The 27,156-nt window shown below is 36.0% G+C and overlaps 1 protein-coding gene across 3 annotated transcripts in view; it reads right to left on the bottom strand.

Moving 5' to 3' along the window:
* The window catches only part of LOC126971578 (ATP-binding cassette sub-family G member 1), a 77,433-nt gene that overhangs the window by 7,137 nt on the left and 43,140 nt on the right, over window positions 1-27,156 (bottom strand). For 2 of the 3 annotated variants that reach the window (XM_050817892.1, XM_050817890.1), the window contains 6 exons: window positions 26,492-26,816; window positions 18,955-19,096; window positions 15,529-15,737; window positions 4,601-4,761; window positions 821-989; window positions 68-168 (listed from right to left, as the gene is read on the bottom strand). In XM_050817892.1, coding sequence (XP_050673849.1) covers window positions 68-168; window positions 821-989; window positions 4,601-4,761; window positions 15,529-15,737; window positions 18,955-19,096; window positions 26,492-26,816 — 1,107 coding nt within the window. The remainder of the gene's footprint in view (window positions 1-67; window positions 169-820; window positions 990-4,600; window positions 4,762-15,528; window positions 15,738-18,954; window positions 19,097-26,491; window positions 26,817-27,156) is intronic. The other variant, XM_050817891.1, reaches the window with a different exon arrangement.

Below are 27,156 nucleotides of genomic sequence, written 5' to 3' on the forward strand. Positions count from 1 at the left end.
ACTTTGTTCACCGCATTTTGGTTAAAAATTGTTTATATAATAGTTTACCATGTAATAGAGGACCTACCTGGAAGGGTAGATCAGAGACGGTGATGGCTAAATAGTAGGAGCGAAGAGAATACCAGCGGTTGAAGTGTTCTTTCACCAGGACGGGCATTTCAAGTGGAACTGGAAAAAACAACATAATATTTATTTACGAAGCTTAAATGGCCGATTTAAATATGCTGTTATGAAAGTATATAGTAGTTATTATACATCCAAACACTCATGGAACATAAACTCACCAGTGGGAGGCTCCTTTGCACAGGAAGCCGGCTAGAATATGAGTACCACAACGACGCCTATTTCTGCCGTGTAGCAGTAATGTGAAAACATTACTGTGTTTCGGTCTGCGGGGCGCCGTTGCTAGTGAAATTACTGGACAAATTCAACTTACGTGTGATCACGTGTGTGCGTTTGTGTGTATGTGAGAGTGAGTGTGTGTTTGTTGAGTTTTATTTATGAAAATAAGGGACGAAACGAGCAGGACGTTCAGCTGATGGTAATATATACGCCCTGCCCATTACAATGCAGTGCCGCTCAGGATCCTTGAAAAAACCCAAAAATTCTGAGCGGCACTACAATTACTGCGCTCGTCACCTTGAGAAATAAGTTATCAAGTCTCATTTATCCAGTAATTTCACTAGTTACGGCGCCCTTCAAACCGAAACACAGTAATGCTTACACATTACTGCTTCACGGCAGAAATAGACACTTCTATGTTGTTGATAAACTGTTTACCTAATTAGGGTATTTAATTATATATTGCCTAAGTACTTACAACTCAAAATAGTGATGGTCATCGAGGTGTACATGAGGAAGAGCATGTTGAAGAACAGGAAGCCAAGGTTGGAGAGGACTTTGGAGCCGTCGTTGCCGATGTCGTAGTAGAGAGCGCCGATGAGGAACCCGACCAGGATGTGTGCGAACAGACGCAGGTACATCAACGTCTGTTACAAACAATTAACAACATGTTTTTTAAATTCAATTTTTTTTATTCAAAATAGGATGTGAAATCACTAATGGAAAGTCAAAAAAAACTACCACCCATTCCAAAATGAATGCCTCATGCCTGAGAAGAACTCAGCGGGCTTTTTTTTTCAACAAAAACATGTTTTACAATTAAAGTAACATTTCCAAAGTAACAAAGTAACATTGTACAATTAAACTTATTATTTAATAGCCTGAGGGCGGTCAATCCATTCCCAATCTGTGGTATCATTAAGAAAGTCATTTATGTTATACCCTTACCACACAAACGTTTTTTAACAATTCTTTTGAATAACGTAATACTTTTGTTTTGAACGTTTTCTGGGATGTTGTTGTAAAAGCATATATTTACAATGCCTTCACTCGGTTAAGTCGAGGTAGTAAGTCTTTGCTAGGGCGATGTATATGCCTTTACAACAAGATCCCAGAAAATATTCAAAACAAAAGTATTACGTAATTCAAAAGAATTGTTAAAAAACGTTTGTGTAGTAAAGGTTACTATAACATAAATGACTTTCTTAATGATACCACTGATTGGGAATGGATTGACCGCCCTCAGGCTATTAAATAATAAGTTTAATTGTATATGGGTGGTAGTTTTTGACGTTCAATAAGTGATTTTAAATCCTATGTTGAATAAAAATATTTTAATTTGAATTCGAATTAATATTATTACTTTGTAACATATTTTTTCGATGAAAAAAAAAGCCCGCTGAGTTTGTTGCGCCCATTCTTCTCAGGTCTGAGGCATTCATTTTGGAATGGGTGGTAGTTTTTGACTTTTAATAAGTGATGTCACATCCTATCTATATATATAAAAAAAAAATCTGTTCGTTAGTCTCGCTAAAACTCGAGAACAGCTAGACCGATTTGGCAAATTTTGGTCTTGAATTATTTGTGAAAGTCCAGAGAAGGTTTAAAAGGAATGAATAAATAGGAAAATGCTCGGAATTAATAACAAATTTGTTTTTCCTTTGATGTGTCCATACATAATTTCTATGAGAGAATTTATTGACGCACGGTTTGACAGTTCTTCTGTGAAACAATTTCCGCACGGTTTGACAGTTCTTCTGTGAAACAATTTCATTACGACAGCAGACAAATTCATATAAAAACATTATTTTATTTATTATGTACAGAACAGCGTCTGTCGAGTCAGCTAGTTTTGAATAAAAATATTTGAATTTGAATTTGCCATAATTCCACAATACATTATTTTGTTATATATCTCAACAGCGTTTTCATTGAAAGCTCCAAGACGACTGAGTTTTTTCCGACAACTCCAACAAATATCGTTAATGTACACAAAAATATATACAAAAACTTAACAAATTATATACGAACACCTTCCTCGAGAACCAAGCTACATATATATTGTTGAAAACAGCAAATCAGTGCAGTTGTTTTTGAGTTTATCGCGAACAGACAGACATACAGACGCGGCAGAGGATTTTGTTTTATAATATAACTAATTTTGTTTTATAATAACTTATGATTTAAAAGTAAATCGTTTATGTGCCAAAGGTTACGATAGCATAAATGACTTTTTTTACTGATACCACAGATTAGGAATTTTATTTTGGAAAATGGACGGTAGTTTTTGACTATCAATAAGTGATTTAAAAAGCTATTTTGAATAAATAAGAAAGAATAAGAAATAAGAATTAAAAATAAGCGACGAGACGAGCAGGACGTTCAGCTGATGGCTATTGATACGCCCTGCCCATAACCATGCAGTGCCGCTCAGGATTCTTGAAAAACCCAAAATATCTGAGCGGCACTACAACTGCGCTCGTCACCTTGAGACGTAAGATTTTAAGTCTCATTTGCCCAGTAATTTCACTAGCTACGGCGCCCTTCAGACCGAAACACAGTAATGGTTACACATAACTGCTTAACGGCACGAATAGGCGCCGTTATGGTGCCCATAATCTAGCCGGCATCCTGTGCAAAGGAGCTTCCCACGGGTAGAGTATTAGTAGAGAGTCCCGGGGTGAGAATAGTATTCAATGTGAGGAAGTTAAGTCTTATAAGAGTTGATGATACCTTCAAATACAGACATACATATTTTTTTAACAGTTTCTTCGGAACAAGTTCCCAACTGTCACGGATAACCGCATGCTAACCACAAAAACTTGTTTACTAATTCATATCACCATTAAATATTACTAAGGCAAGCGAGATATTAATTACATCTAGTGCGGAATTGTCATTAAATATGTGATTGATTTTATTATTGAAATTCTTTATTTTGGACAAATTTAAATGATTTCACTCAAAATAGACCTAGATTTTTGTTCATTTTTTTAAATAATATAGAAAATTTATTGAAGTAGGCGTTACTTTGCGGAAATCCATAATTATACAAATGATTTTAGTGTAGGATGACGATGCCTCGTGTAGAGGCGAAACACGTGTAGAATTGTTTAAAAACAAATATTGGCAGAATTAACACTAAAGAAAATTTGTATAAATAATATAGAAATAAATCAATTACAATGATTTAAATATGGCGTTATGTGTACGTCAGTTGTCACTGTCACGCCTAACCGGTCTGACAATTGACATTCCTAATATATTAATATTACATTTTAAATTTAAATTCAAATATTTTTATTAAAAATAGTATATGATATCGCTTATTTAAAGTCAAAAACTACCACCCATTCCAATAGGTGCTTCAGACCGGAGAAGAACGGGCGTAAGACTCTCAGCAGGCTTTTTTTTTCATAAAAATATGGTATCAATGCTTATCATAATAATATAATATTGACACACTTTTACACAAATTATCTTGCCCCAAACTAAGCATAGACTGTACTATGGGTACAAGACAACGATATAATATGTAATACAATATACTTACTTAAACATACATAAATCCATATTAACATACATGACTCGGAAACAAACATTCATATATATATTTCATATGAATCATTGCACCTAATCATCATTAAGAAAGTCAATTTGTGTTATAGTAACATTTACCACACAAACTATCTTTAACAATTCTTTTGAATTTAGTAATACATTTGTTTTGAACATTTTCTGGGATCTTGTTGTAAAGGCATCGCCCCACAAAAGACTTACTAACTCGATTTAGCCGAGTAGTAGGCATCATCAGTTTATGTCTGTTCCTGGTGTTAACATTATGGTTATGACAGTTTCTGGCAAATTCAATTATGTGCCTATGAACATACATTACATTATCAAGAATATATTGAGAAGCAACAGTCAAGATGTTAATTTCTTTGAACTTTGCTCTCAATGATTCTCTAGGACCTAGGTTATAAATAGCTCGAATAGCCCTCTTCTGCAGCACAAATATTGTATTAATATCGGCAGCGTTGCCCCATAGCACTTGGCCGCTTTTTTTTTAAATTATTAACGACTTTGGACACAAGTCCTTTAAGCCAAATACCACTTCAAGTGCTGTAATAACAACAGACATATAACTTAATTAGATACTGTAACAAGGAGATCTTATTCGTATATAAGAACTCATTGTTACACCTACGGTTGGCCGTAAAATAAAATGTAATTGAAAAGTGGACTGTAAAGTACTGACCCAATCTCTCCTGCTGAACAGCAGGGTTCGTTTGAGCACCACCCAAAACTGCTTCAGCTCGGATGTGGCATATCTCCTGGGTGAGCCATCAGTACCCAGGAGTGCCACCTCAGCGTTGTCTTGCTTCTCGTTGTCCATCTGAACCACCAGAGGTTCTCCTGCTTGAAACATGGACACACTTCATTATTAATAATTATTAAATTATGAATGTTATGCAGGACTACATTTCCGTACCCTAACTAATAATGTAAAAGCGAAGTGTGTGCAAGTTGTATGTTTGCTATAAACCTCTTCCGACAGAAAGGTATTGTTAATACATCCAGATCTTTACGCAGCAACAATCTGGCACACTTACTGGTCACGCCAGACCATAAGCTGCGAAAATGCAGCTTCCACAACCGTGTTTAAGACACAACTTCGAAAGAGGCTTCTCGAACATACGTTTTACTCAGTGGATGAGTTTTACAAGATGCCAATTATTTGACTAGGTAACATTTAATAAGTACACTTATTTTACAATACGTAATTTTTTTAATTTTCTTTATATATATATAACAATATATAATTGCATAAAATACTGTATTATTGTGAGTTAGGTACTTCCCTACCTATTTAAAATGATAATTAGAATTTTATTAATAAATGATTTGATTTGTGCACGTTGACCAAGGCGTCGCGTCTGGTTTATTTCGAAAAACAAATGCTAAAAAAATTCACTAAACGTATTGATAAAACCAACTAAGAAAATTTTGAAATACGAATAAAATATTATAGTTTTGGGATAACAAAAATAATTAAAGTAAAAAAGACTATTTATCTATAAAGAGATTTTTTCGTATTATTTTTTTCGAAACTGCAACAATTAAGTCAGTCATGTAGATAAACATGTCAAAAAACTGAAACGTTAGTATTTGTAGAAATTTTTTAAGTAGATTTTTAAAATGTTTCTGTTTCAGTCTACAGCGCCTTAATGCCTAACTTCTCTTCGCCTTAATTCTAGCTTCGCTCATGGTGGGGTACCATGGATGTTTCGTTTATCATCTTACCGACTTTTATCAAGCGGTGTCTGTACAATAGATATATAATAACATCTAGTTAAAAAAACTAATAAACACTATTAAAATAAAGTTAAATTAAATTCTCTTTGGTATTCTAAACTTTCCTAATATTAGATAAATCGGTTAAAGATAATGGTTTAAATTTAATATTAACATCAATTACTGCCTTATAGACTAAAGATGAAAATTATATAAGTATATTAACAAAAATCTTATTTTGCAAATTGAAACCACGGACGAGTAAAATAAGAAGGACTCCGTGTCACCTTACATAACAGTGAGGCGCCAAAACAAGCCGATAAACATGTAAATACATAGCCCCACGCACACACTTACACTAATGCAAGGTGATCGGCCGCCATTATAAGATTTGCCATCGTCTGTGACAGATCAGTTTGCGTCGCAATAAAATATTTTAAAAATGCCGTCGTGCGTTGTGAAAAAGTGTAAAAACGATAGTATTTGTGGCCATATATGATTATTTAAGGGAGAAAAAATTGTGTATCTGGTATACCCAAAACCGCACACACACTATATATATAATAAATAAATAAAAAAAAAATAATACCACACTAGCTTACAGGTGCTTCACTTGCTAATATCACGGCGCGGAGTCCTTCTTTTTTTACTAGTCCGTGATTGAAACATGGAATAATTTTATCAAATTAATGTATTATCATGGGTCCTCGATACATCTACGAAGTTTGAACGAAATCTGGCCGTTTAAAGTGGGTCAAAATCGCGCCCAAAGTCGGTTACAAACAAAGAAACACACATACAGGTGAAGCTAATAAAAAGCGTGTAATAATATCATTGAAACTAAAATAAAATATAAAATGTCAAAATCAATCGGGTGAGCATTTCTTGACAATCGCTATTAAATTATTATTTAAGTACATATATGAATATATAACGTTCGCGCAAAACCTAATGACGAGTCGAACACAGAGATCATAAGGTCAAGGTACAATGACGTTTCATCACAATACTCTTTGTTTAGCTCGAACGAGGTTTTACTTTACCCGACAACACTGTCTTATTAATAAACGCGAAGTAAAGTAATACTAAATTTAAAGGTTTTTGTTTTTTATCTTACCTTTGCCACTGCAGAATTACATGACGGAGATAATTTAAAACTTAGAACTTAACATTTAAATAAAAAACTTAAAGGATTTTTTTTATGGAATAGTAGGACAAACGAGCGTACGGGTCACCTGGTGTTAAGTGATCACCGCCGCCCACATTCTCTTGCAACACCAGAGGAATCACAAGAGCGTTGCCGGCCTTTAAGGAAGGTGTACGCGCTTTTCTTGAAGGTACCCATGTCGTATCGCCCCGGAAACGCGTGTAATTGTAGCTGTGATATTTTTCTGTGTGTGTGTGATATTTTTAGTTTTATTTTAGTTAACCCCGACCTTTCCAGATCTCGTTTTCAGGGAGACTGCAGATGAAATGAGTCAAAGATAGCATTTGTCATAGTTGTCATTATGAAGTTTAGCGTCATTTATTGCCTCGGATGTGGTATTTGCTATAAACAGATGGTTTTTGGCAAAATTTACTGACAGTGTCCTCTTCTTTTTTGGTATGTGTAGTTGTGGGTTTAAATTTAGAGATTATTGGATCCCAGATGTTTGATAATTTTAGAACGTCTTCTCTATTGAAATTTGGGTGTTTATTGAATTAGGCGTTACTTTGCGGATATCCATAATTATACAAATGATTTAAGTCTTCTTTAGTGTTAATTCCGCCAATATTTGTTTTTAAAACAATTCAGTCTCGCACCAGATTTTGGCGAGACAACACGTCCTGAGGATGCCTCGTGTAGAGGCGAAACACGTGTCGAACTGTTTTAAAAACAAATATTGGCGGAATTAACACTAAAGAAGACTTAAATCATTTGTATAATTTGGGTATTTTTTTAATTTCAATGGCTTCACGTACCAGTCTTGGGATAAATCTATTCTGTTTTACCGAAACTTTTGGTTGGTCGAACCGGATGTAGTGGTTAGGTCGGTATGTCATGTGTTCACATACAGCTGACTTAGAGTGACGTCTGTGTTTGATATCCGCAATGTGTCAATTGTTGTCAATGGAGTAACATTTCATTGCGTTTATTAAGAAGACAGTAAATCGTTATTGAAAAATATTCTTGATAATATTATATGGTTAATTAAATCAGTATATATTTGAGTTATGTTTACAGAGAAAATAACTTCAATATGATGTGTTTCGATCTAGCTGCATTAGTTGATAAGATATGCCAGAACACAAAATCATAGTAAATATATATCGTAGAGTACACTTATAATATAATAGCATATACCAGTGGGAGGCTCCTTTGCACAGGATGCCGGCTAGATTATGGGTACCGCAACGGCGCCTATTTCTGCCGTGAAGCAGTAATGTGTTAGCATTACTGTGTTTCGGTCTGAAGGGCGCCGTCGCTAGTGAAATTACTGGGCAAATGAGACCTAACATCTTATGTCTCAAGGTGACGAGCGCAGTTGTAGGACCGCTCAGAATTTTTGGGGTTTTTCAAGAATCCTGAGCGGCACTGCATTGTAATGGGCAGGGCGTATCCATTACCATCAGCTGTACGTCCAGCTCGATACGTCCCCTATTTTCATAAAAAAATATAGTTTAAGCATGCGAGAGAGAACATACTATCGCAGATTCAGCAAGGTAGAAAAGGATAGTGAATCTATAGTAATTGTAACCGATTTTGATTGATAAGTCGTAAGCAGTCAGCCACGCTTGGAGTTAGCTCCTTAATATTTTTAGTATAAAACTAGCTAACGCACACATTGACAATACAATTAGTGATGCATTGTCGGGCTGTCAGGTTACCTATACGTGAGTATATTGTACGTCTATTATATTATTATATCTCCTTTTGTATTATAGTATCTGCTGTCGAGCCACGGCCCGCGTGACGCAACATCCGACACTATGAGGTGTTTAAAAAAATCATCATCGTCACCAGCCGGAAGACGTCCACTGCTAGATAAAGGAATTCCCCAAAGATTTCCACGACGATCGGCCCTGCGCTGTCCTCATCCAACGTATTCCGGCGATCATGACCAGATCGTCGGTCCATCATGTGGGGGGCCTACCAACACTGCGTCTTCCGGTACGTGGTCGCCATTCGAGGACTTTACTGCCCCAACGGCCATCTGTCCGTCGAACTATGTGCCCTGTCCACTGTCACTTCAGTTTTGGCAATCATTTGGACTATGTCGGTAAATTTGATTCTCCTACGGATCTCCTCATTTCTGATTCGATCTCGCAGGGAAACTCCGAGCAGAGCCCTCTCCATTGCCCTTTGAGCGACCATGACCTTTCTCATAAGTCCCATAGTTAGCGACCACCTCTGCGCACCGTAAGTCAACAAAAAACTTAACAATTCATAATTTAAAGATGAAAAATAACCTTATCGTCAGACGGCACAAATGTGTTAAATAATTCGTAAAATAAATATAGTTGACGATAATTTTACGTGTGAACGTCATATGAAATTAACTTTATTAACATACTTTTGTGAATTTAATTGAATTATTATCACTGGTTTATCATTATTTTATATAATACAAAGAAGGAATTAATTGAAAATTACAATTTCTTTTCTGTTATATTCAAATATTTTTTTTTACTTAAATTAAAAACCATAACTTAGGCCGATCGCGCCTCTCTACCGCATGTTCCGCGCTCTCAAAGAACACTACAAAAAATGGAAAGGCCGTACCGAAAATTTTTGAATTTTCTCTACCTACTCTATTTTATACCTACTCTGAATTGTCTAGTAACTCTAGTATGTATCAAGTTGTGAGGTTAACAGAACCAAAAACGATCGTATGTATCGGAATTGTTTGACATAATATGTAAAAAATGCAACGTAATAGGCATTGCTACCGTACTAGTAGTAATAGTAGATTTTCGAAAATTTATTGAATTAGGCGTTACTTTGCGGAAATCCATAATTATACAAATGATTTAAGTTTTCTTTAGTGTTAATTCCGCCAATATTTGTTTTTAAACAATTCGACACGTGTTTCGCCTCTACACGAGGCATCCTCTGGACGTGTTGTCTCGCCAAAATCTGGCACGAGACTCAAAAGTAGTAATAATAGTAGATTATACTTGTGCACTCGTTGTGCACAAAACGAACCATTTTCATCCGAGACTTTCAGGGCTGATAGTAATGTCGAGGACAAAATGGTTTTGTGGACGAGTTATAAACTCTGCTTTTCATTGCGATTGCGAGGAAATAAAACAGTAGTGTAACATGGACATTTTTAACAATTTTAACAAATTTGAAGAAATTAATAAACACACGAAAAAACAAGACCTGCTTCCCGCCGCTTTTTTTTTAATCTTACGACATTGATATTAGGCTTGGGCTCCAGACCTATACAGCCTACTATTTTGTAATATATATTTTTTTTTTAATTAATTAAATAACCTACCGTATTTTAATTTTAATATCTTTTATGTCCTTAAAAAACACATGAGGCAAATAAATTAAAGTAAATATTATAAAATAACAGATTCTATCTCTGAACTTTTTATTGTGTTTGGCTGTATGGCTCATTTTCTTTGCCTTAATATAGATACATTTATGAGTTAGATACCTTAATGCACTTGTGCACAAAAATCGATTTTGCGCAGCCTATATCGTGCACAAATAAGCAATTTCAGAGCATGACTAGTGAAAAAATAATTTCATACAATTTTCACTCATTAAATAAAATAATTGTAACAATAACAAATTGAAGGCTAGATTATCAATATGACGTTGTTATTAAATATTAACGAATATGGCTGTATGGGATCGAACCCTTTGCCTGTCTTAATAATGGACCAAGAAACCAAAAACCGGATGGTACAGAAACGTGACACAATCTTGGATCTTGAAAAACCGTTAGTATCGTAATAGTTGGACACATGTAAAAAATGCAACATAATGAGAATTGCTACCAAGTAGTAAAAGAAATAGTTATTTGTTCAACTAGTGAGTAAAGTTATTTTTTGCTGCGAGTGCTGACTTTAAATCATGAATTGGCGAAGTAGTCTAGAATTGAATGATTCTAATATAGACTACTGAGGTAGTGAGTGATTTAAAGGGACGAGACAAAAAAAATTTGCTCTCGTGTGAAACATAAAACTTTTCACCTCGACTAGCGAGAAAAGTGTTATAGGTTATACATAGTAAGAGAAACAATTAAGATAATAAATTTTTCTGACAATGAGATAATACGCTAGGCTAAAATGAGTTTCGAAACGCACCGGATAGCATTGTTTATTTTTTTTTAACGCGGAGTAACTCCCGGATGTATGGTCACGTGGGGTTCGAAATTTAAATCACATTTTTGTAACGAAGTTCCTTACGGCAGGCTTGGAGGGGATAGGGATTTTGCTGCGCGACCGAACTAAAAAAAATGTGATAGTAAAACCGTAAGAAAAAATCCGTGGAAAAAAGTGCGTGGAATAAAACCGTTAAATGAGACGTGCGCAGGCGCGACAGTCGCATACACAAGCGAGTAGTGTATATATTATCAATATTATTATATTAATATATGATAACGATTATAGCAATATTAGAACGATTTTTTTTGCAATTTGTGTCGATTCTACATTAGCCCAAGGAACTTCGTTCCTACCTGGTGTCCCACGACACCACATCATTTTTTTTTTTGAGTTTTCACGTAGCGATAGCGCCCTTTTCGTGCTGAAGAGGTGAAAACTATATTAACCATAAGGTTTATGTAAAGTTAATTGTTGGTATAAACCAAGCACCGTTCGAAATTTAAAGCGTTAAATGTGAGTACGTACGTTTGTGAATTATCGGAGTACGTTGATCAAATGATGTATTCATAATGTGATTAATTAATATCTCTATATTACATTGTTAGTATTGTTTAGGGCTCCGTTCATCCGTCTGTCTGTTTTCAGCTCATAAACAACTACTAGTGAGCCTAAATTTTGACAGAGTATGTATTACTTTCTCCGCTATAAAAAACAAAGATGTACCTACGTTGATTCTGTGTATAAATTTTATTATTATATTCAAATCAAATCAAATCAAAATCACTTTATTCAAGTAGGTCACGGGAATGACACTTATGAATGTCAAAAAATATTTTTCTTATTGAATCTACCGCCACTTCGTAAAGGGTTGAGCTAATGAGAAGAAGTAGCAAGAAACTCATTGCAACTCTTTTATATCAAGATTTACATTTCCATCGATTTACAAGTCATTTCAATTACAATATAATAGGCGACAAACATACTCGAACGTCAAATAGTCAATGCCTTACACGAGTAAGTCAAAAGAGTAAATGTAAATTAATAGAAAAGTTATTGAGTACAGTAGCTGCTGCATCATCCACACACGCCGTAAATTAAATTCAAATTCAAATATTTTTATTCAAAATAGGATTTAAAATCACTTATTGAACGTGAAAAACTACCACCCATTCAAAAGAGACTGCCTCAGACCTGAAAAGAATGGGCGCAAGAAACACAACGGGCTTTTTTTTTTAATATAAAATATGGATTACAATGTGACATCGCACATTTATAATTAAAGAGCCTGAGGGTGTTCGCTTTATTCCCAGTCCGTGGTGTCATTAAGAAAATCGTTTATGCTATAATAACCTTTCCCACACAAACGTTTTTTAACAATTCTTTTAAATTTCGTAACACATTTTGTGATCCCTGTGATCACGTCGCACTGCGCCCATCTACCAATAAACCAATTTTGGCATTCGATTATAATTTAAATGCCGACCGAATTTATTCGCTATCGAAATAGATCCAACGGCGAGTACAGACAGACGCAAACAGGAAATTATCTTATACCTTTGAACTCTGCTATCGCTACATTTTATACACATAATTATTATTTATATAATATCCTAATGTATTTTATTTAACTTTAAAAGTATACGAGTGGAATTACCAGTGGGAAGCTCCTTTGCACAGCAAGCCGGCTAGATACCACAACGGCGCTTATTTCTGCCGTGAAGCAGTAATGTGTAAACATTACTGTGTTTTGGCCTGAAGGGCGCCGTAGCTAGTAAAATTACTGGGCAAATGAGACTTGACAACTTATGTTTCAAGGTGACGAGAGTAATTTTTTTTTTATGGAATAGGAGGACAAACGAGCGTACGGGTCACCTGTTGTTAAGTGATCACCGCCGCCCACAATCTCTTGCAACACCAGAGAAATCACAGGAGCGATGCCGGCCTTTAAGGAAGGCGTACGCGCTTTTTTTGAAGGTACCCGTGTCGTATCGTCCCGGAAACACCGCACAAGGAAGTTCATTCCACAGTAGTGTAGTGTTTTTTAAGACGTATCAATTACCATCAGCTGAACGTTATTGTTTGTGGTATCTAATATTAATAATTAAATAAATATTTTTCATTTGAAAGTAAACTACATTTAATACCTATATATAAAATTTATTGAATTAGGCGTTACTTTGTGGAAATCCATAATTATACAAATGATTTAAGTTTTCTTTAGTGTTAATTCCGCTTTTTATATTTGTTTTTAAAAACAATTCGACACGTGTTTTGCCTCTACACGAGGCATCCTCAGGACGTGTTGTCTCGCCAAAATTCTCGAGACTCAACGAAACATGTCTCGTGCCAGATTTTGGCGAGAAAGAAAACTTAATTCATTTGTATACCTATATATAAGCTTCATCTGTGTGTGTGTGTGTCTATGTACGTATTTACATGGATTCATTTACACGTCTCAAGGACCAAGACAATACAATATCTTTATATAAAAGTCTTACTTCCATTCCACAATCACCAATCGAGTGTTAATTATTATAAGTAGGTACTGATAATGCTGTTTTCAGAATTGAAGAAAATCAAATTTGGTAAGTATTTAAAAAATAAACTACGTTTAAAAAACTGAAAAGTATCAAATAACTAAAAATTTAATTTAATACACCTCTTATGCAAACCTTTACCTTTAATATTAATAAAATACTAATATTTATATGTGCTACCTATTGATAGGTTTTAAGTCAGTGCCAAGCCCTAAACAAAATAAAACACGAAGCTATCCCGCTCAAAGTCATGCGTGGCGAGTGTAGGTACCTTTATTACATTTGGCTTGGCACCGACTTCAAAGCTATCAATACAAATAATAGTATTTTATTAATATTAAAGGTAAAGGTTTGCATAAGAGGTGTATTAAATTAAATTTTTAGTCATTTGATACTTTTCAGTTTTTGAAGTCGGTTTTTTTAAACGTAGTTGTTTTAATTTTTTTCGTTTTAGTGTCTGTTAATAATAATATATAATCAACTTGAATGAAAACTCCAAAAAAGCCGTACACAGAAATCAATTATGTCATCCAGGTAGATGAAAATTTTCATATAAATGGTCATAAAATGGAAACTACTGGGCCAAACTATGTAAAATTTTATGGGACCAAATGGCATCTATTTCGCATCAAACAAAAAAGAATTACGTAAATCGGATCATAAATCTCAGAGTATTCGGTGTACATACATAAAAAAAATACCGATCGAATTGATAACCTCCTCCTTTTGGAAGTCGGTTAAAAAAAGCAACAATCCTAAACTTACAGGTCGCATCATGGCAAACAGTAATATATTATATGTCGTAGGTATATTATCAAGGTTTGATAATATAATTTGACTAGTGATATTATAGATTATAGACTTCATTTCTTACAATTTAACGGCCAGATTTTAGTGACATTGTAATGTCACGGGTACACTATAGTGATATTGTAACAAATCTAATTATACCACGAATGAAGCTAGCAATGTGAGAAGTCGCGCGTACTGATTGGATTTTTTTACATACGCAATTTGCAAAACAATAACAGTAAACATTGGAGCGTGTATGCAATTTGCCGTCTGAAATTATTGTTTAAATAGTAGTGAACAAGGACTGATTCGCTTATATAACAATTACTTGATTACACTAATGTGTAACTTATAAATAATGACTATACACAAACACGAAACAGACCAATCAGAGATAGCCTTATATACTAATAACCAGTAAAATTGTAAAAATATAATTATTGCCTTACAATATCACTATAGTGTACCGGTGACATTACAATGTCACTAAAACCAGGCCGTTAAATTGTAAGAAATAAAATCGATTGACAATCTACCGTTAAATAATAATATCACTCATATACCTGTGATATATACACCCTGTTTAAATAGGTAACAGCTGCCAGAACAGCGAAAGCCGATTACAATGGTTCCGTTGGAGTATGTAATAGCACAAATCAGTAACAGTCCTTTAACTTCATACTAGAGCGCTAGAATCGACGCACGGACACATACACAGGATTTACAGGGCCGCTAAGCAATCTTGGGGAGACGAAACTATGGAGTGCAACCAGGGGCGTGCATTGGTTTTCTAGCAATGTAGGCACAGTGGATCTAACTAGTCGTAGTTGAGCTTTGGAATAAGCAAAGATTGCTATTGTATTTCGTATCTATAGTAAGGAAAAATTTTATGAGTGGGTGTTCAATAGAAGTTTGGTAGTAAAATGACGGAACCACATTATCTTACGCTATATTTATTTAGGTTCAAGACGAGGTAGGCAACTGCCTAATTGCCTGTATGATAGGCACGCCCCTGAGTGCATCTTCGTACTAGACTGGTCGATATCCGAGTTACATTAGCAGCGTCGTCTGAATCGTCAATCTTTTTACGTACGTACCAACCCTAGCGGTCCGTTCAGACGTTAGTATAAATTCCAAGGAGATCACTGAGTTACACTACTGTTCCATTACTTGTACTGTGGTAATAGCGACCTAAAATAAGCCTACTTAAATAAAGATTATCTGAATCTGAACGCACCTTTTCCCTTCGCGATCTCACTGGCTGCAAATTGCAAGAGTCCATTCTGCAGATTGCTCGTTCCGTTGGCGCCATTCGCCACCTCTCCTCCGAACTTCTCCTGGATCTGCGCCGCGTCATTCTTATCCCACTGCGCCGCGTTCTTCAACGAAAGGTCCATGTCCTTCTGGTTGTTGTAGTTCGCCAATTTCGGGAACGGGACGCCATTTCTATAAGACACATTTTAATTAATTGTATGGACGATACAAATTCTAATTCGTGTGACAAGTATTAAAAATATTTTTTTTTAATGAAAATAAGGGAAGAGACGAGCAGGATGTTTACTGGATGGTAATTGATATGCCCTGCCCGTTACAATTCAGTACCCCTCAGGATTCCGGAAAAACCCAAAAGTTCTGAGCGGCACTACAACTGTGCTAGTCACCTTGAGACATAAGATGTTAAGTCTCATTTGCCCAGTAATTTCACTAGATACGGCGCCCGACCGACCGAAACACAGTAATGCTTACACATTACTGCTTCACGGCAGAAAGAGGCGCCTGAAGGAGCCTCCCACTGATCTAAATCTAATGCTAAAATGTGCAATCGTTTTATTGCACAGTTTGATTTCATTTGCTAAAAAATCCTATAATACCGCAATGAGGGAGAACTCCAAGGGTGACTTTTACTTTGAGAGTACAGTTACGGGCGTGTTATCAATCGAAATATTATCCGAACCCATTAGTAATTTAAATAAGCTTAGAACAAAAAAAAAGTAACAAACTCGATAACTATATAAAAACTCAACATCGACCAATGAGGCTAATTGATCAATAGTGATGTAACTTATACGATAATAAATATGCTTTACAAAAATGAACTCTAAATCAAGGTGATAAAACCTCTCGTTTTTGTACGAGAGCCGATAAAAGAACGTGACGATAATTATCACAATGTTCAATTTAATAGACGGATGTTTTCATTAGTTACTATAAGAACTACGATGTTTTTAATGTAATGAAATAATTTTCAAACACTCAATTTTAAACTCTGTAATCTATGGTTTTAAGTTAATTATTTTGTTTCTGCAGTGATTGAAAATATTACAACTTTTATATTTAATTTTATATATTGACACACTTGTACACAAATTATCTTGCCCCAAACTAGGCATATAAATATATTTAAACATCCATGACTCGCACACAAACATCCATATTCATCATATAAATGATTGCATCTACCGGGAGTCGAACCCGGGACCTCTAGCTTAGTAGTCAGGGTCACTAACCATTCGGCTATATGACTTTGTTGATATACAACAAAAATATAGTAGCATCGCCTTATCGAAGTTTTCACTTCTCTGGTCTTAAGGAACACACTTTTTTTTTTGCAGGTGGCCGGTGAACTATCTGTAAAACCGCGGCCCTTCTGAGTATCCCGTTATGAGATTAGATATATATTGATTCCTACCCCAGACAGTACAGAATTCACCATGTAAATTTCACAATGAACCGAAACATATTATTATGAATATAACATTTGAGTAAGCTAACATCGAAACGAGCTCTCTTCTTCTGTAGGCATGTCCCGTTCGATATAACGTTATGCCAATTATCCTACACCCGGCACTATCCTCGTGTTCTCGTACATTGTTGAGCTGGTTTCAATATGTAGGAAGGATGAATGAAATATTGCACAAACTTATGGAATGAATAATTATATAATTGTTACAAAATGTCTAGTTTTCATTTTTTTTAATGGAATAGGAGGACAAACGAGCGTACGGGTCACCTGTTGTTAAAGTGATCACCGCCGCCCACAATCTCTTGCAACACCAGAGGAATCATAGGAGCGTTGCCGGCCTTTAAGGAAGGTGTGCGCGCTTTTTTTGAAGGTACCCATGTCATATCGTCCCGGAAACACCGCACAAGGAAGTTCATTCCACAGCTTTGTAGTACGTGGAAGAAAGCTCCTTGAAAACCGCACTGTGGAGGACCGCCACACATCCAGATGGTGGGGATGATATCCTAACTTGTAGCGTGTCGTGCGAAGGTGGAATTCGGCGGCAGGAATCAGGTTAAACAGCTCTTCGGAACACTGCCCGTGATAAATGCGGTAGAAGACACACAATGAAGCGACGTCTCTACGCAACGCCAAGTGATGCAGCCTTCAATATTCATATCAATTCCTTTATTTTTAATTTGTTGGATATCGTGAGCCATTTTGAAGTTCATTTATATCTTTCTTGTCTTCATCGGCCCAGCGGTATCTCTGACTACCAGTCGATACAGAAAAATCTTTTGGTTGCACATTCTTTCGCATACTTTTTAGTGGTCACCTCCAATCGACTTGATTATATGGCGTTGCGTAGAGATGTGGGTTATCTCTGCATCTTCTACCGCATTTAACACGGGAAGTGATTATATGAGTTTTTCGGGTAGACACCAGCAGCCAAATTACACGCCCGTAAATTACAGCATTCGAAAACCGCGCGATTTGCAAGAAACTTCTTGCCTTGGACAGTGGACACCTACTTTGTGGATCAATAATCAGTTTGGGAAAACAGCAGCCACTAGTAAGGGACAGGACAGCTAGAGGGGATAAATATAACGCAAATGACCCAAGTGATGGGTCCAAGTACATCTATATTGTATGTAATAAACTAAGGTCAATACTTTCTAGATTATCAATACTTAAATACAAAATGAACTACAAAATCTTGAGACTACTATATCTTGCCCTGGCTGACTCTGTTGTTGGATACGGGTTGTGCTGTTATGGCAGAACGTATAAAATATATTTAGAGAAAAAATTCATAACTTACAAATAAGATTACTTAAAACCATTGTGCCTAACCATGTTAAATATAAAATTACTAATAACCACCAAGAACTATTTTCCTATTGTAATGTCATGTCGATACACTCTAAAATAAGATTCGCTATTTTAGTTGTAGAATAATACATATTGTAATGTTAAGAAATATGAAAGAAAACAAAATATGAGGAAACTAGCCTACCTAAATAAGTTTTGTCTACCTAAATATAACAATGTATATGGTAAAAGAACCTGTAACTATGTATTACCAAGGATATTAAATATATTACCTAATGATCTAATAGATATATATCTGCAAAAGAAAAATTTCAAAGTAAAGCTAAAAAAATACTATCTAGAAGCTAATAACCAGGAATACCTATGATGTTTATTTTTTAATAATACTACTATATATTATATTAAGTCTTAAGTAATTAAAACAATTATTGTAATGCGAACTTACCACATAAACCTTAGAGGTTTTGCGAGTATGTCTTTATTATTATTATATATATTAAGATAATTTTGTTCATTGAATAAATAAATTACCATAGGAAACTTAGAGAAACTTCTTCTCACCGCATTTTTAGTGGCAGTCGATCGGTGACGTTGTGGTAGTTATCTCACCTGATATCATTCTTGCCGTTCTCGATAGCGCGCACGAGCTTGCCAGTGTTGTCGCCGTACTCCCCGCAGGACACCTCGATGATGAAGGACGCGGGGTTGTGGTACGAGGGACACTGCAGACTCAGGCTGCCGAGCCACTCCACTGTTCACGACAAAAAAGAATATTAAAACATCAATTCGGACCAGGATTTGCACCCTCCATATTTTTGAAGTTATACTTCTTTTGGCATGTAATGAAAAAATGATGATAGTGAAATTTTAAGACGATCGCGCATCACTGTCACGCAAAAGGAACAGGGTGAAGTTGGTTCCTAAAATTTTCTGACGTTTGTGACAATCGTTATTATTTTTTTGTTTTTTCGTCCATTTCGGACAGGCAGAGCGTTAAAGTCCATACAGCCGTATTCGTTAATATTCAATAAATAATTGTCAGAGCCATCTTTTTTACAATATTAATCTTCCTAAAACGTAGAACAGCACGAGGAAGAAAATTTTAAGGATTTTTCCATTGTTAGGCCAAAGAATTATAACTTCTTGCGTGCATAGATAACACACACATACACACTTTTTTTTATTAAGGGACGAGACGAGCAGGACGTTCAGCTGATGGCAATTGATACGCCCTTCCCATTACAAAGCAGCGCCGCTCAGGGTTCTTGAAAAATCCAAAAATTCTGAGCGGCACTACAATTGCGCTCGTCTAATTGAGACATAAGATGTTAAGTAATTTGCCCTTCAGACAGAAACAAAATAATGCTTGTATATTACTGCTTCACGGCAGAAATAGGCGCCGTTGTGGTACCCATAATCTAGCCGGCATCCTGTGCAAAGGAGTCTCCCACTGGTCCATATACAGTACAGTAGGTCAGTTTCACTGTATATACAATATTATTATTAGAGAGTTTAAAAGTAGATCTTCTGCATAAATTTATGGCGCTGGTATAGATCGAAGTGTTGAATGTGTCGACCGTACATCATCAGACCGGGAATGCACCAAACAATAGCCAGACCAGAGTAGCATGACCGCGAACTCATATCTCTATTAGGACCTTGAGGACCTCCGATAGGTCCGAAACTAGTCCGTACCTACACCAGCATAAAAGTAAGGTTAGCTGTTTTTAATTATTTAGTTAACTACCTAACGACGCGACGTGGTCTGTGTGAACGTCATAAAGCAGCAGTAACACTATGCCTACATCTAGCGTGAAAACAAAAGCTGTACACAGAAAATAATTATGTCATCCAGGTAGACGAAAATTTTCATAAATGAAAACTACTGGGCCAAACTATGTATGGGACCAAATGGCATCTATTTCGCATCAAACAAAAGAAGAATTATGTTAATCGGATCATAAATCTCAGAGTAATCGGTGTACATACATAAAAAAAACACCGATCGAATTGATAACCTCTTCCTTTTGGAAGTCGGTTAATAAAAAATAGATGACTACCGATTCTCAGACCTACCAAATATATCGTACTACAATTATTGTATTCGATTGCCATCTTGCAATTCTAATGCGTAGGTATCTGTGGATGAAATAGAATAATATTTACGCGCCTTTTGTTACCGAAGCGATAGTAGTATCTAGTATATTAGAAATGACATCAAAAAGAATTCTAAACGAATCAATTTTAAGAAAATAAATGCCTTTTTATTTCTTTTTTATTAAAATCGCGATACAAAAATAGTTTAAGATCGTAGAATGGCGAAATTTTGAAAATTATATATTAGATGTATGTTGATAATATACATGCAAAATTTAAATTAAATTTAGTAGTTATTGCGTTTAGCCCAAACAGACAAAGGAACATAAAAACAAAAATCACAATTCTATAAAGAACTTTACGGATTCGTTATTTTTGTAGAACAGGAAATTTTATTAAAAAAATGTATACAATGTAAAACTTTAACTTGGTTTTCAATATATTGTATGTAAAGTGTATTTAGTTAATAAGAGACCTTACATGAAAAGGGTTAACTTTGGTTGTCCGTAATCTATGCCTGACCTTTTCCCTGGGCGATTAGTATATGAAAATGGATATTGTATACTTACTAATTGTGGAGCCTATGGATTCAGATATATTCCTAAACAAAATTTTGGATCAAATAATTTTCGAAAGTCATAGAAATTTCCTCTAAAATAAATCTTTAAAGGAGATATCAGTAAGAGACGAAGTCAAAAGCAAAACCGCCTTTTATCCATGGATTTTAAACTAATAGTAGTTTCTCACTGAAATAATGACATTTATTAAACCACTAAGGGCTATGTTACACCGGGACACCACGGTGGCGCTACCGTGGAGTCCGTTAGCTACCAAACTAGACACCATTTTATCAGTGGGTGGTTCCTATGCCCAGGATGCCGGCTAGATTATGGGTACCACAACGGCGCCTATTTCTGTATTTCTGCCGTGAAGCAGTAATGTGTAAGCATTACTGTGTTTCGGTCTGAAGGGCGCCGTAGCTAGTGAAATTACTGGGCAAATGACACTTAACATCTTATGTCACAAGGTTACGAGCGCTGTTGTAGTACCGCTCAGAATTTTTGGGGTTTTTCAAGTATCCTGAGCGGCACTGCATTGTGATGGGCAGGTCGTATAAATTACCATCAGCTGAACGTCCTGCTCGCCACGTGCCTTATTTTCATAACAAAAACATACAGACACCAGAGTTATGACGCGTCGGACACAAGGTGAGTAGTTATAGAGTTCTATAGAGCTGTATATAATACTTTGTTGATAGCGACTGGTTGCGCCACCGTGGTGTCCCGGTGAGGTATAGCCATAAATATATTGTACACATTAACAATTTATATACAACGTCCAGGTAATAACTAAATGGTTATTTTTAACTTAAGCTCGTTTAATATTTTACTTTATACTTATAAAATAAAATAATAACCCTGCGACAATAAGCCATAAATAAGATAAAGTCTCAAGGTAAGACGTTGACTGGAGAAAAACAACACATTAATTTATATGCATTATTAAATACCGAAACTACTTTTCGCCATTTGTTATTTATGTAACAACACTATATGAGATGAAAATACTAAAATTATCGTAAATTTTGATAGACTTAATAAGAACTTGCATATTTCAAGTTATTTATTGTTTTTAACCGACTTTAAAACTATAAGATATATGTTAGGTATCACAGATATTCGTCGTTTAAGGACCATTTTCGACATTTTTTCATTTCAAAAGGTCCAATATGGTCCGTTATAAAAAAAACTACACTACAGTATTTTCTTTGAATAACATTTAATTGATTTTGATTTATTGTTACACATTGGAATAAAATAAAGGATTAAAACGCGTGCAATTGTAACTCAATATTTATTTAAACTTTATTATGATGGTTTTTTTAATATATTTTTTCCATTCTATCCATCAAATTCTTTTCTAAAAAATATCTAACCCTTAAGTTACCTTAGTTTTAGTTTGACTTTAGGTTGCATCAATTACGCCAAGGACATAATTAATGGATAATATGGTACCTGCTGAAAAAAATATATGTTTGATGTTTAGTAAAAGTCCCCGGCGATTTCGGGATATTCGACATTTTCGAAGACATATTTTTTTTATCATAGTCTGAGGTTGAATGAGGATGCGAAATGTAAACAATAAAAAATATATTTTAAAATTATCAAAACACAATCAAATTTTCGGCAATATGTAAATATGACGGTATTGCCACCGAAGCAGAATCCAATGAACAACAAATTCTTCTAGAGGTAGACATGAAACCATTATATATAATACAAACAGGAAGACTTAATTTATTCATGTGTTTAACATTTATTTACTACAAATTTCATAACAACTCTAAATTGTACTTCCGACCTTATCCATCTACATGTTGATACTACCCGTCTCGTTCACTCTCGCGATAAGTATATAGAGCCGTCTCAGTCATTTCCTGACGCATTGTTTGCAAACGAATGCAAATGCGTTTTTCCGTGGCTTAACAAGCTAAAGTTTATTGGTTTGTTGCAATTGTTGGCTCCAATCACGTAGAGCGCCTCAACTAGAGCGCAGCACGTGGGTATCACTTATGTTACGTAAACAAATGCGTGTTATGATTCAAACTGGTTTTAGATTCTATATCAATGTGCGTATTTGGTGGGCGTGGTTTGAGTTCTCGCTATTTCACCAGACATGACGATACTGCGAGGTTAATGCTTGGATGAGATAGAAATTTCTAGGTAATTCACCGTGTACTCATTTCTTTAACTTCAAAGTTATAATGGTATATCACGATAAAAACTAAAAAAAATATTAAATCGTATTATGGAAAAATATTCGCCCGTACTTAAAATGCAATCAGAGAAAGTGATTTTTAAAGTCTCAAAAAAGATTTTTTTTTCCCACCTCGATTAAAACCTGTCTTTTTGTCACTGGTACGAGGGACAAAAGTGGCCGGTTCTCTCCCGGCAAGACGACTTTTGTCCCTCTTACTAGGGACCAAAATACAGCTTTTCATTCAGGTGGGAAAAATAATCGTATACGCACCATGTGAGATAAGTAGGACATCGTCACCCGCGATTGTCATAATGGCCTACTTTTCTCCCTGGGTGCGTAATATACTATTATATATTACAATTGACGTTTTTCTGTTCTTTAACTTAACTGAAAAGTGTCCCTTTCACAATTTTTTTTTCAAGTAAACCAAAAAATCAACACAGTAAAACTGTTCAGTTTGGGTCTGCCTCTGTCAAAAATCCAATCTGACACAAAAATGAAACTCTATAACAAATAAATTTATACTTTAATATTATAATTTACATAAATAAAAGAGCCTTCACAAGTCAAAATTTGACCATTTAACCTTTTCTATAAGAATGGAATAATTATTATATCAGGCACAGCACAACCGAATTTTTGGTGCAAAAATAAACTTTATTACTCACTGATAAGATTCAATTAATTTATAAAATGATGTACATACATGAATAAATGTTAGTTTTTTATCGTTTTCCCAAGAGCGTGCAAAACACTGACGGAAGTGTCGCTCAGTACAACATAACGTCATTGTGGTATTTGATTTGACGAAAACGTGTGAAGGTTCATTCGTGTTTGTCAAACATAAACTTGCTCTAAGGTTCCGTTGCCGACTGGAACGAACAAATACACTATAACCCCTTACGTATCATGGCACTTGGAACAAAAAGTTATAAAAAAAGGACTATTGAAAACTACTTGCACCGACAGACGGTTCGACAATCGTCGATGACTTAGGGCTATATTTCACCGGGACACCCACACAGACACCAGAGTAATGACCCCAGAGTGTAATAAGTCTCATTTACCCAGTAATGTCACAAGCTACAGCGCCCTTCAGACAGAAACACAGTAATGCTCACACGATACTGCTTCACGGCAGAAAAAGTTGTCGTTGTGGTACCCATAATATAGCCGGCATCCTGTGCAAAGGAGCTTCCCAATGGTAAATGCCATAAGTCGCCTCTTACGATAATTAGGAAGCGTCGGGTCTGGGACTTCCCTATTCTTTTTATATCCCGGGGAAGTACAGGGCAGCAACTTTACGAGAAAAAAATAGTTATTTACAACAGGATGGCCATGAAGTAAAAATAAGCGTTTCGTTTACATTACTGCCTAAATGAGACTTAACATCTTGTCTCAAGGTAACGAGCGCAATTGTGGTGCCCTTCAGAATAATTGGGTTCTTCAAGAACCCTGAGTGGCACTGCATTGTTATAGGCAGGGCGTATCAATTACCAGCAGCTGAACGTCCTGCTCGTCTCGTCCCTTATTATCATATAAAAAAAGTTATCCAGTTTTCTTTTTTTACGAAAGAGTAAGAAAAACCAACTGATGTTAAGTGATTACCACCGCCCAGATCCGCCTGAACCACCAGAGGAATTACACAGAGATTTTTTGTAGGCACCCGTGTCGTATGGACCGAGTCCTGGCAACACCGGACCAGGAAACTGATTTCATAGCTAGTTTTTTTTTTATGGAAAAAGAGGACAAACGAACGTACGGGTCGCCGGGTGTGAAGTGATCAACGCCGCCCAAATTCCCATACAAAACTTTAGGAAAGGTGCACGCGAGTTTTTTGAAGGAACCCATGTCGTATCGTCCCGGAAACACCGCACAAGGAAGCTCATTCCACAACTTTGTTGAACGTAGCCAAAAGTACCTTGAAACGTTTGCACAACGAAGACTTTTTATTCGAGTAAAACTTTATAACATAACAAATAAATGGCAACTATTAATCTTACGAATTGAACGCAGAGATATTTGTCATCTTTCGACAGTCTTTAAAAAAAATGTTAAGGCTAACTGTGATTGGCCATCTAATCAACGTGCGTCGTAACTCACAATATCCCAATATAATAAATATAGTTGGAAAAAACTAAAAAAGATAATGGTTGAAATTTAAAATCAACATCACTTCCTGGTTTATTGATCAAAGATGAAAAAAATATATAAATTAAACAAAAATCTTACTTTACAAATTGAAAAATAGAATTTAGAATTGTATTGCCTTCGGGCCTCGATAAATCTACGAAAATTTAACTAAAATCTGGCCGTTTAAAGTGGGTCAAATCCGCGCCCAAATGAGTCGGTTACAAACGAACATACATACAGGTGAAGCTAATAAAACGCGTATTAAAATGTAATAAATGAAGGACACTTTAGAAAGACATTCTGATATTGCTTTTCTGCCTGTTAAGCCACGCCCACATATTTGTACGTAATAAATGACGCACTCGACGGCCCAGTAGTCATATTAATACCCGCACTTGCAGAAACGGTATATTTACTATAATGCTAGAAATTGTATTTATTTATAGAAGAAAAGACAAGAAAATCAGATGGAGCCACAACCTGAGAGTTGAACAAGACGCACCAAGATTTACGAACCATACGTCACTCGCACGGTTGGCTTGAGTTGGAAGAGCGCTCGGACGAAACCCGAGAAGTCACGGGTTCGAGTCCCGCTTCGTTCATAAATTTTGGTTACAAATTTAATTTAATTAATCCCAGAGTGAGGGATATCCCTTTAAATATAACAAATTGTTTAGATTTAAAAGAGCGACATCTCAAGACAATTTCCTAAAATGCAATTATTGGGGTTGAGCAGGTATCAACTGTAAAGTAGATGGACCCACAACCTGAGAGTTGAACAAGACATACCAAGATTTACGAACCACACGTCACTCGAGCGGTTGGATCAGTTAGAAGAGCGCTCGGACGAAACCCGAGAAGTCACGGATTCGAGTCCCGCATCGTTCATACATTTTGGTTGCAAATTTAATACCAGTGCGAGGCTCCTCTGCACAGGATGACGGCTAGATTATGGGTACCACAACAGCGCCTATTTCTGTCGTGAAGCAGTATCGTGTAAGCATTACTGTGTTTCGGTCTGAAGGGCGCCGTAGCTGGGCAAATGAGACTTAACATCTTATGTCTCAAGGTGACGAGGGCGTATCAATTACCATCAGCTGAACGTCCTGCTCGTCTCATCCCTTATTTTCATAAAAAAAAACAATAAATTACTTACCCAAGCGTCCGGTGCTCCCTTGATACACACACTGGCCGTCAGCCAACGTGTACAAGTGGTCGAACATTTCGAACAGTCTCGCAGACGGTTGGTGAATGGTACAGATGATGGTCCTGCCGCCCCGCGCCAATGTCTTCAATAGAGAAATACATTGGAAGCACGAGGAACTGTCCAAGCCGGAGGTGGGCTCATCGAAGAACATGATCGGTGGGTTGTTCACCAGCTCCAAGGCAATAGATAAACGTTTCTTTTGACCACCGGATAGGTTGGACGTCATTGTTTTGTGGTGCTCTGATAGGCCGAGAGTTTCGAGGATTTCTTGAATCTGCAAATAAAGAATACATTAAACTTAACCTTAGTTGGTTACATTCGAATTTAAAAGTTAAATTGAATTAAGAGCAATGGCGATAAGTAATTATTTGATAGACTTGCAATCACTAGCATAGTATACATGCCAAGTAAATTATGGGCACCACAACGGCGTATATTTCTGCCGTGAAGCAGTAATGTGTAAGCATTAGTGTTTCGGTCAGAAGAGCGCCGTAGCTAGTGAAATTACTGGGCAAATTAGACTTAACATCTTATGTCTCAAGGTGACGAGCGCAATTGAAGAATCAAGAATCCTGAGCGGCACTGCATTGGTAATGGGCGGGGCGTATCAATTA

The sequence above is a fragment of the Leptidea sinapis genome, chromosome 24 (genome assembly GCF_905404315.1).
Source record: "Leptidea sinapis chromosome 24, ilLepSina1.1, whole genome shotgun sequence".
NCBI lineage: Eukaryota > Metazoa > Arthropoda > Insecta > Lepidoptera > Pieridae > Leptidea > Leptidea sinapis.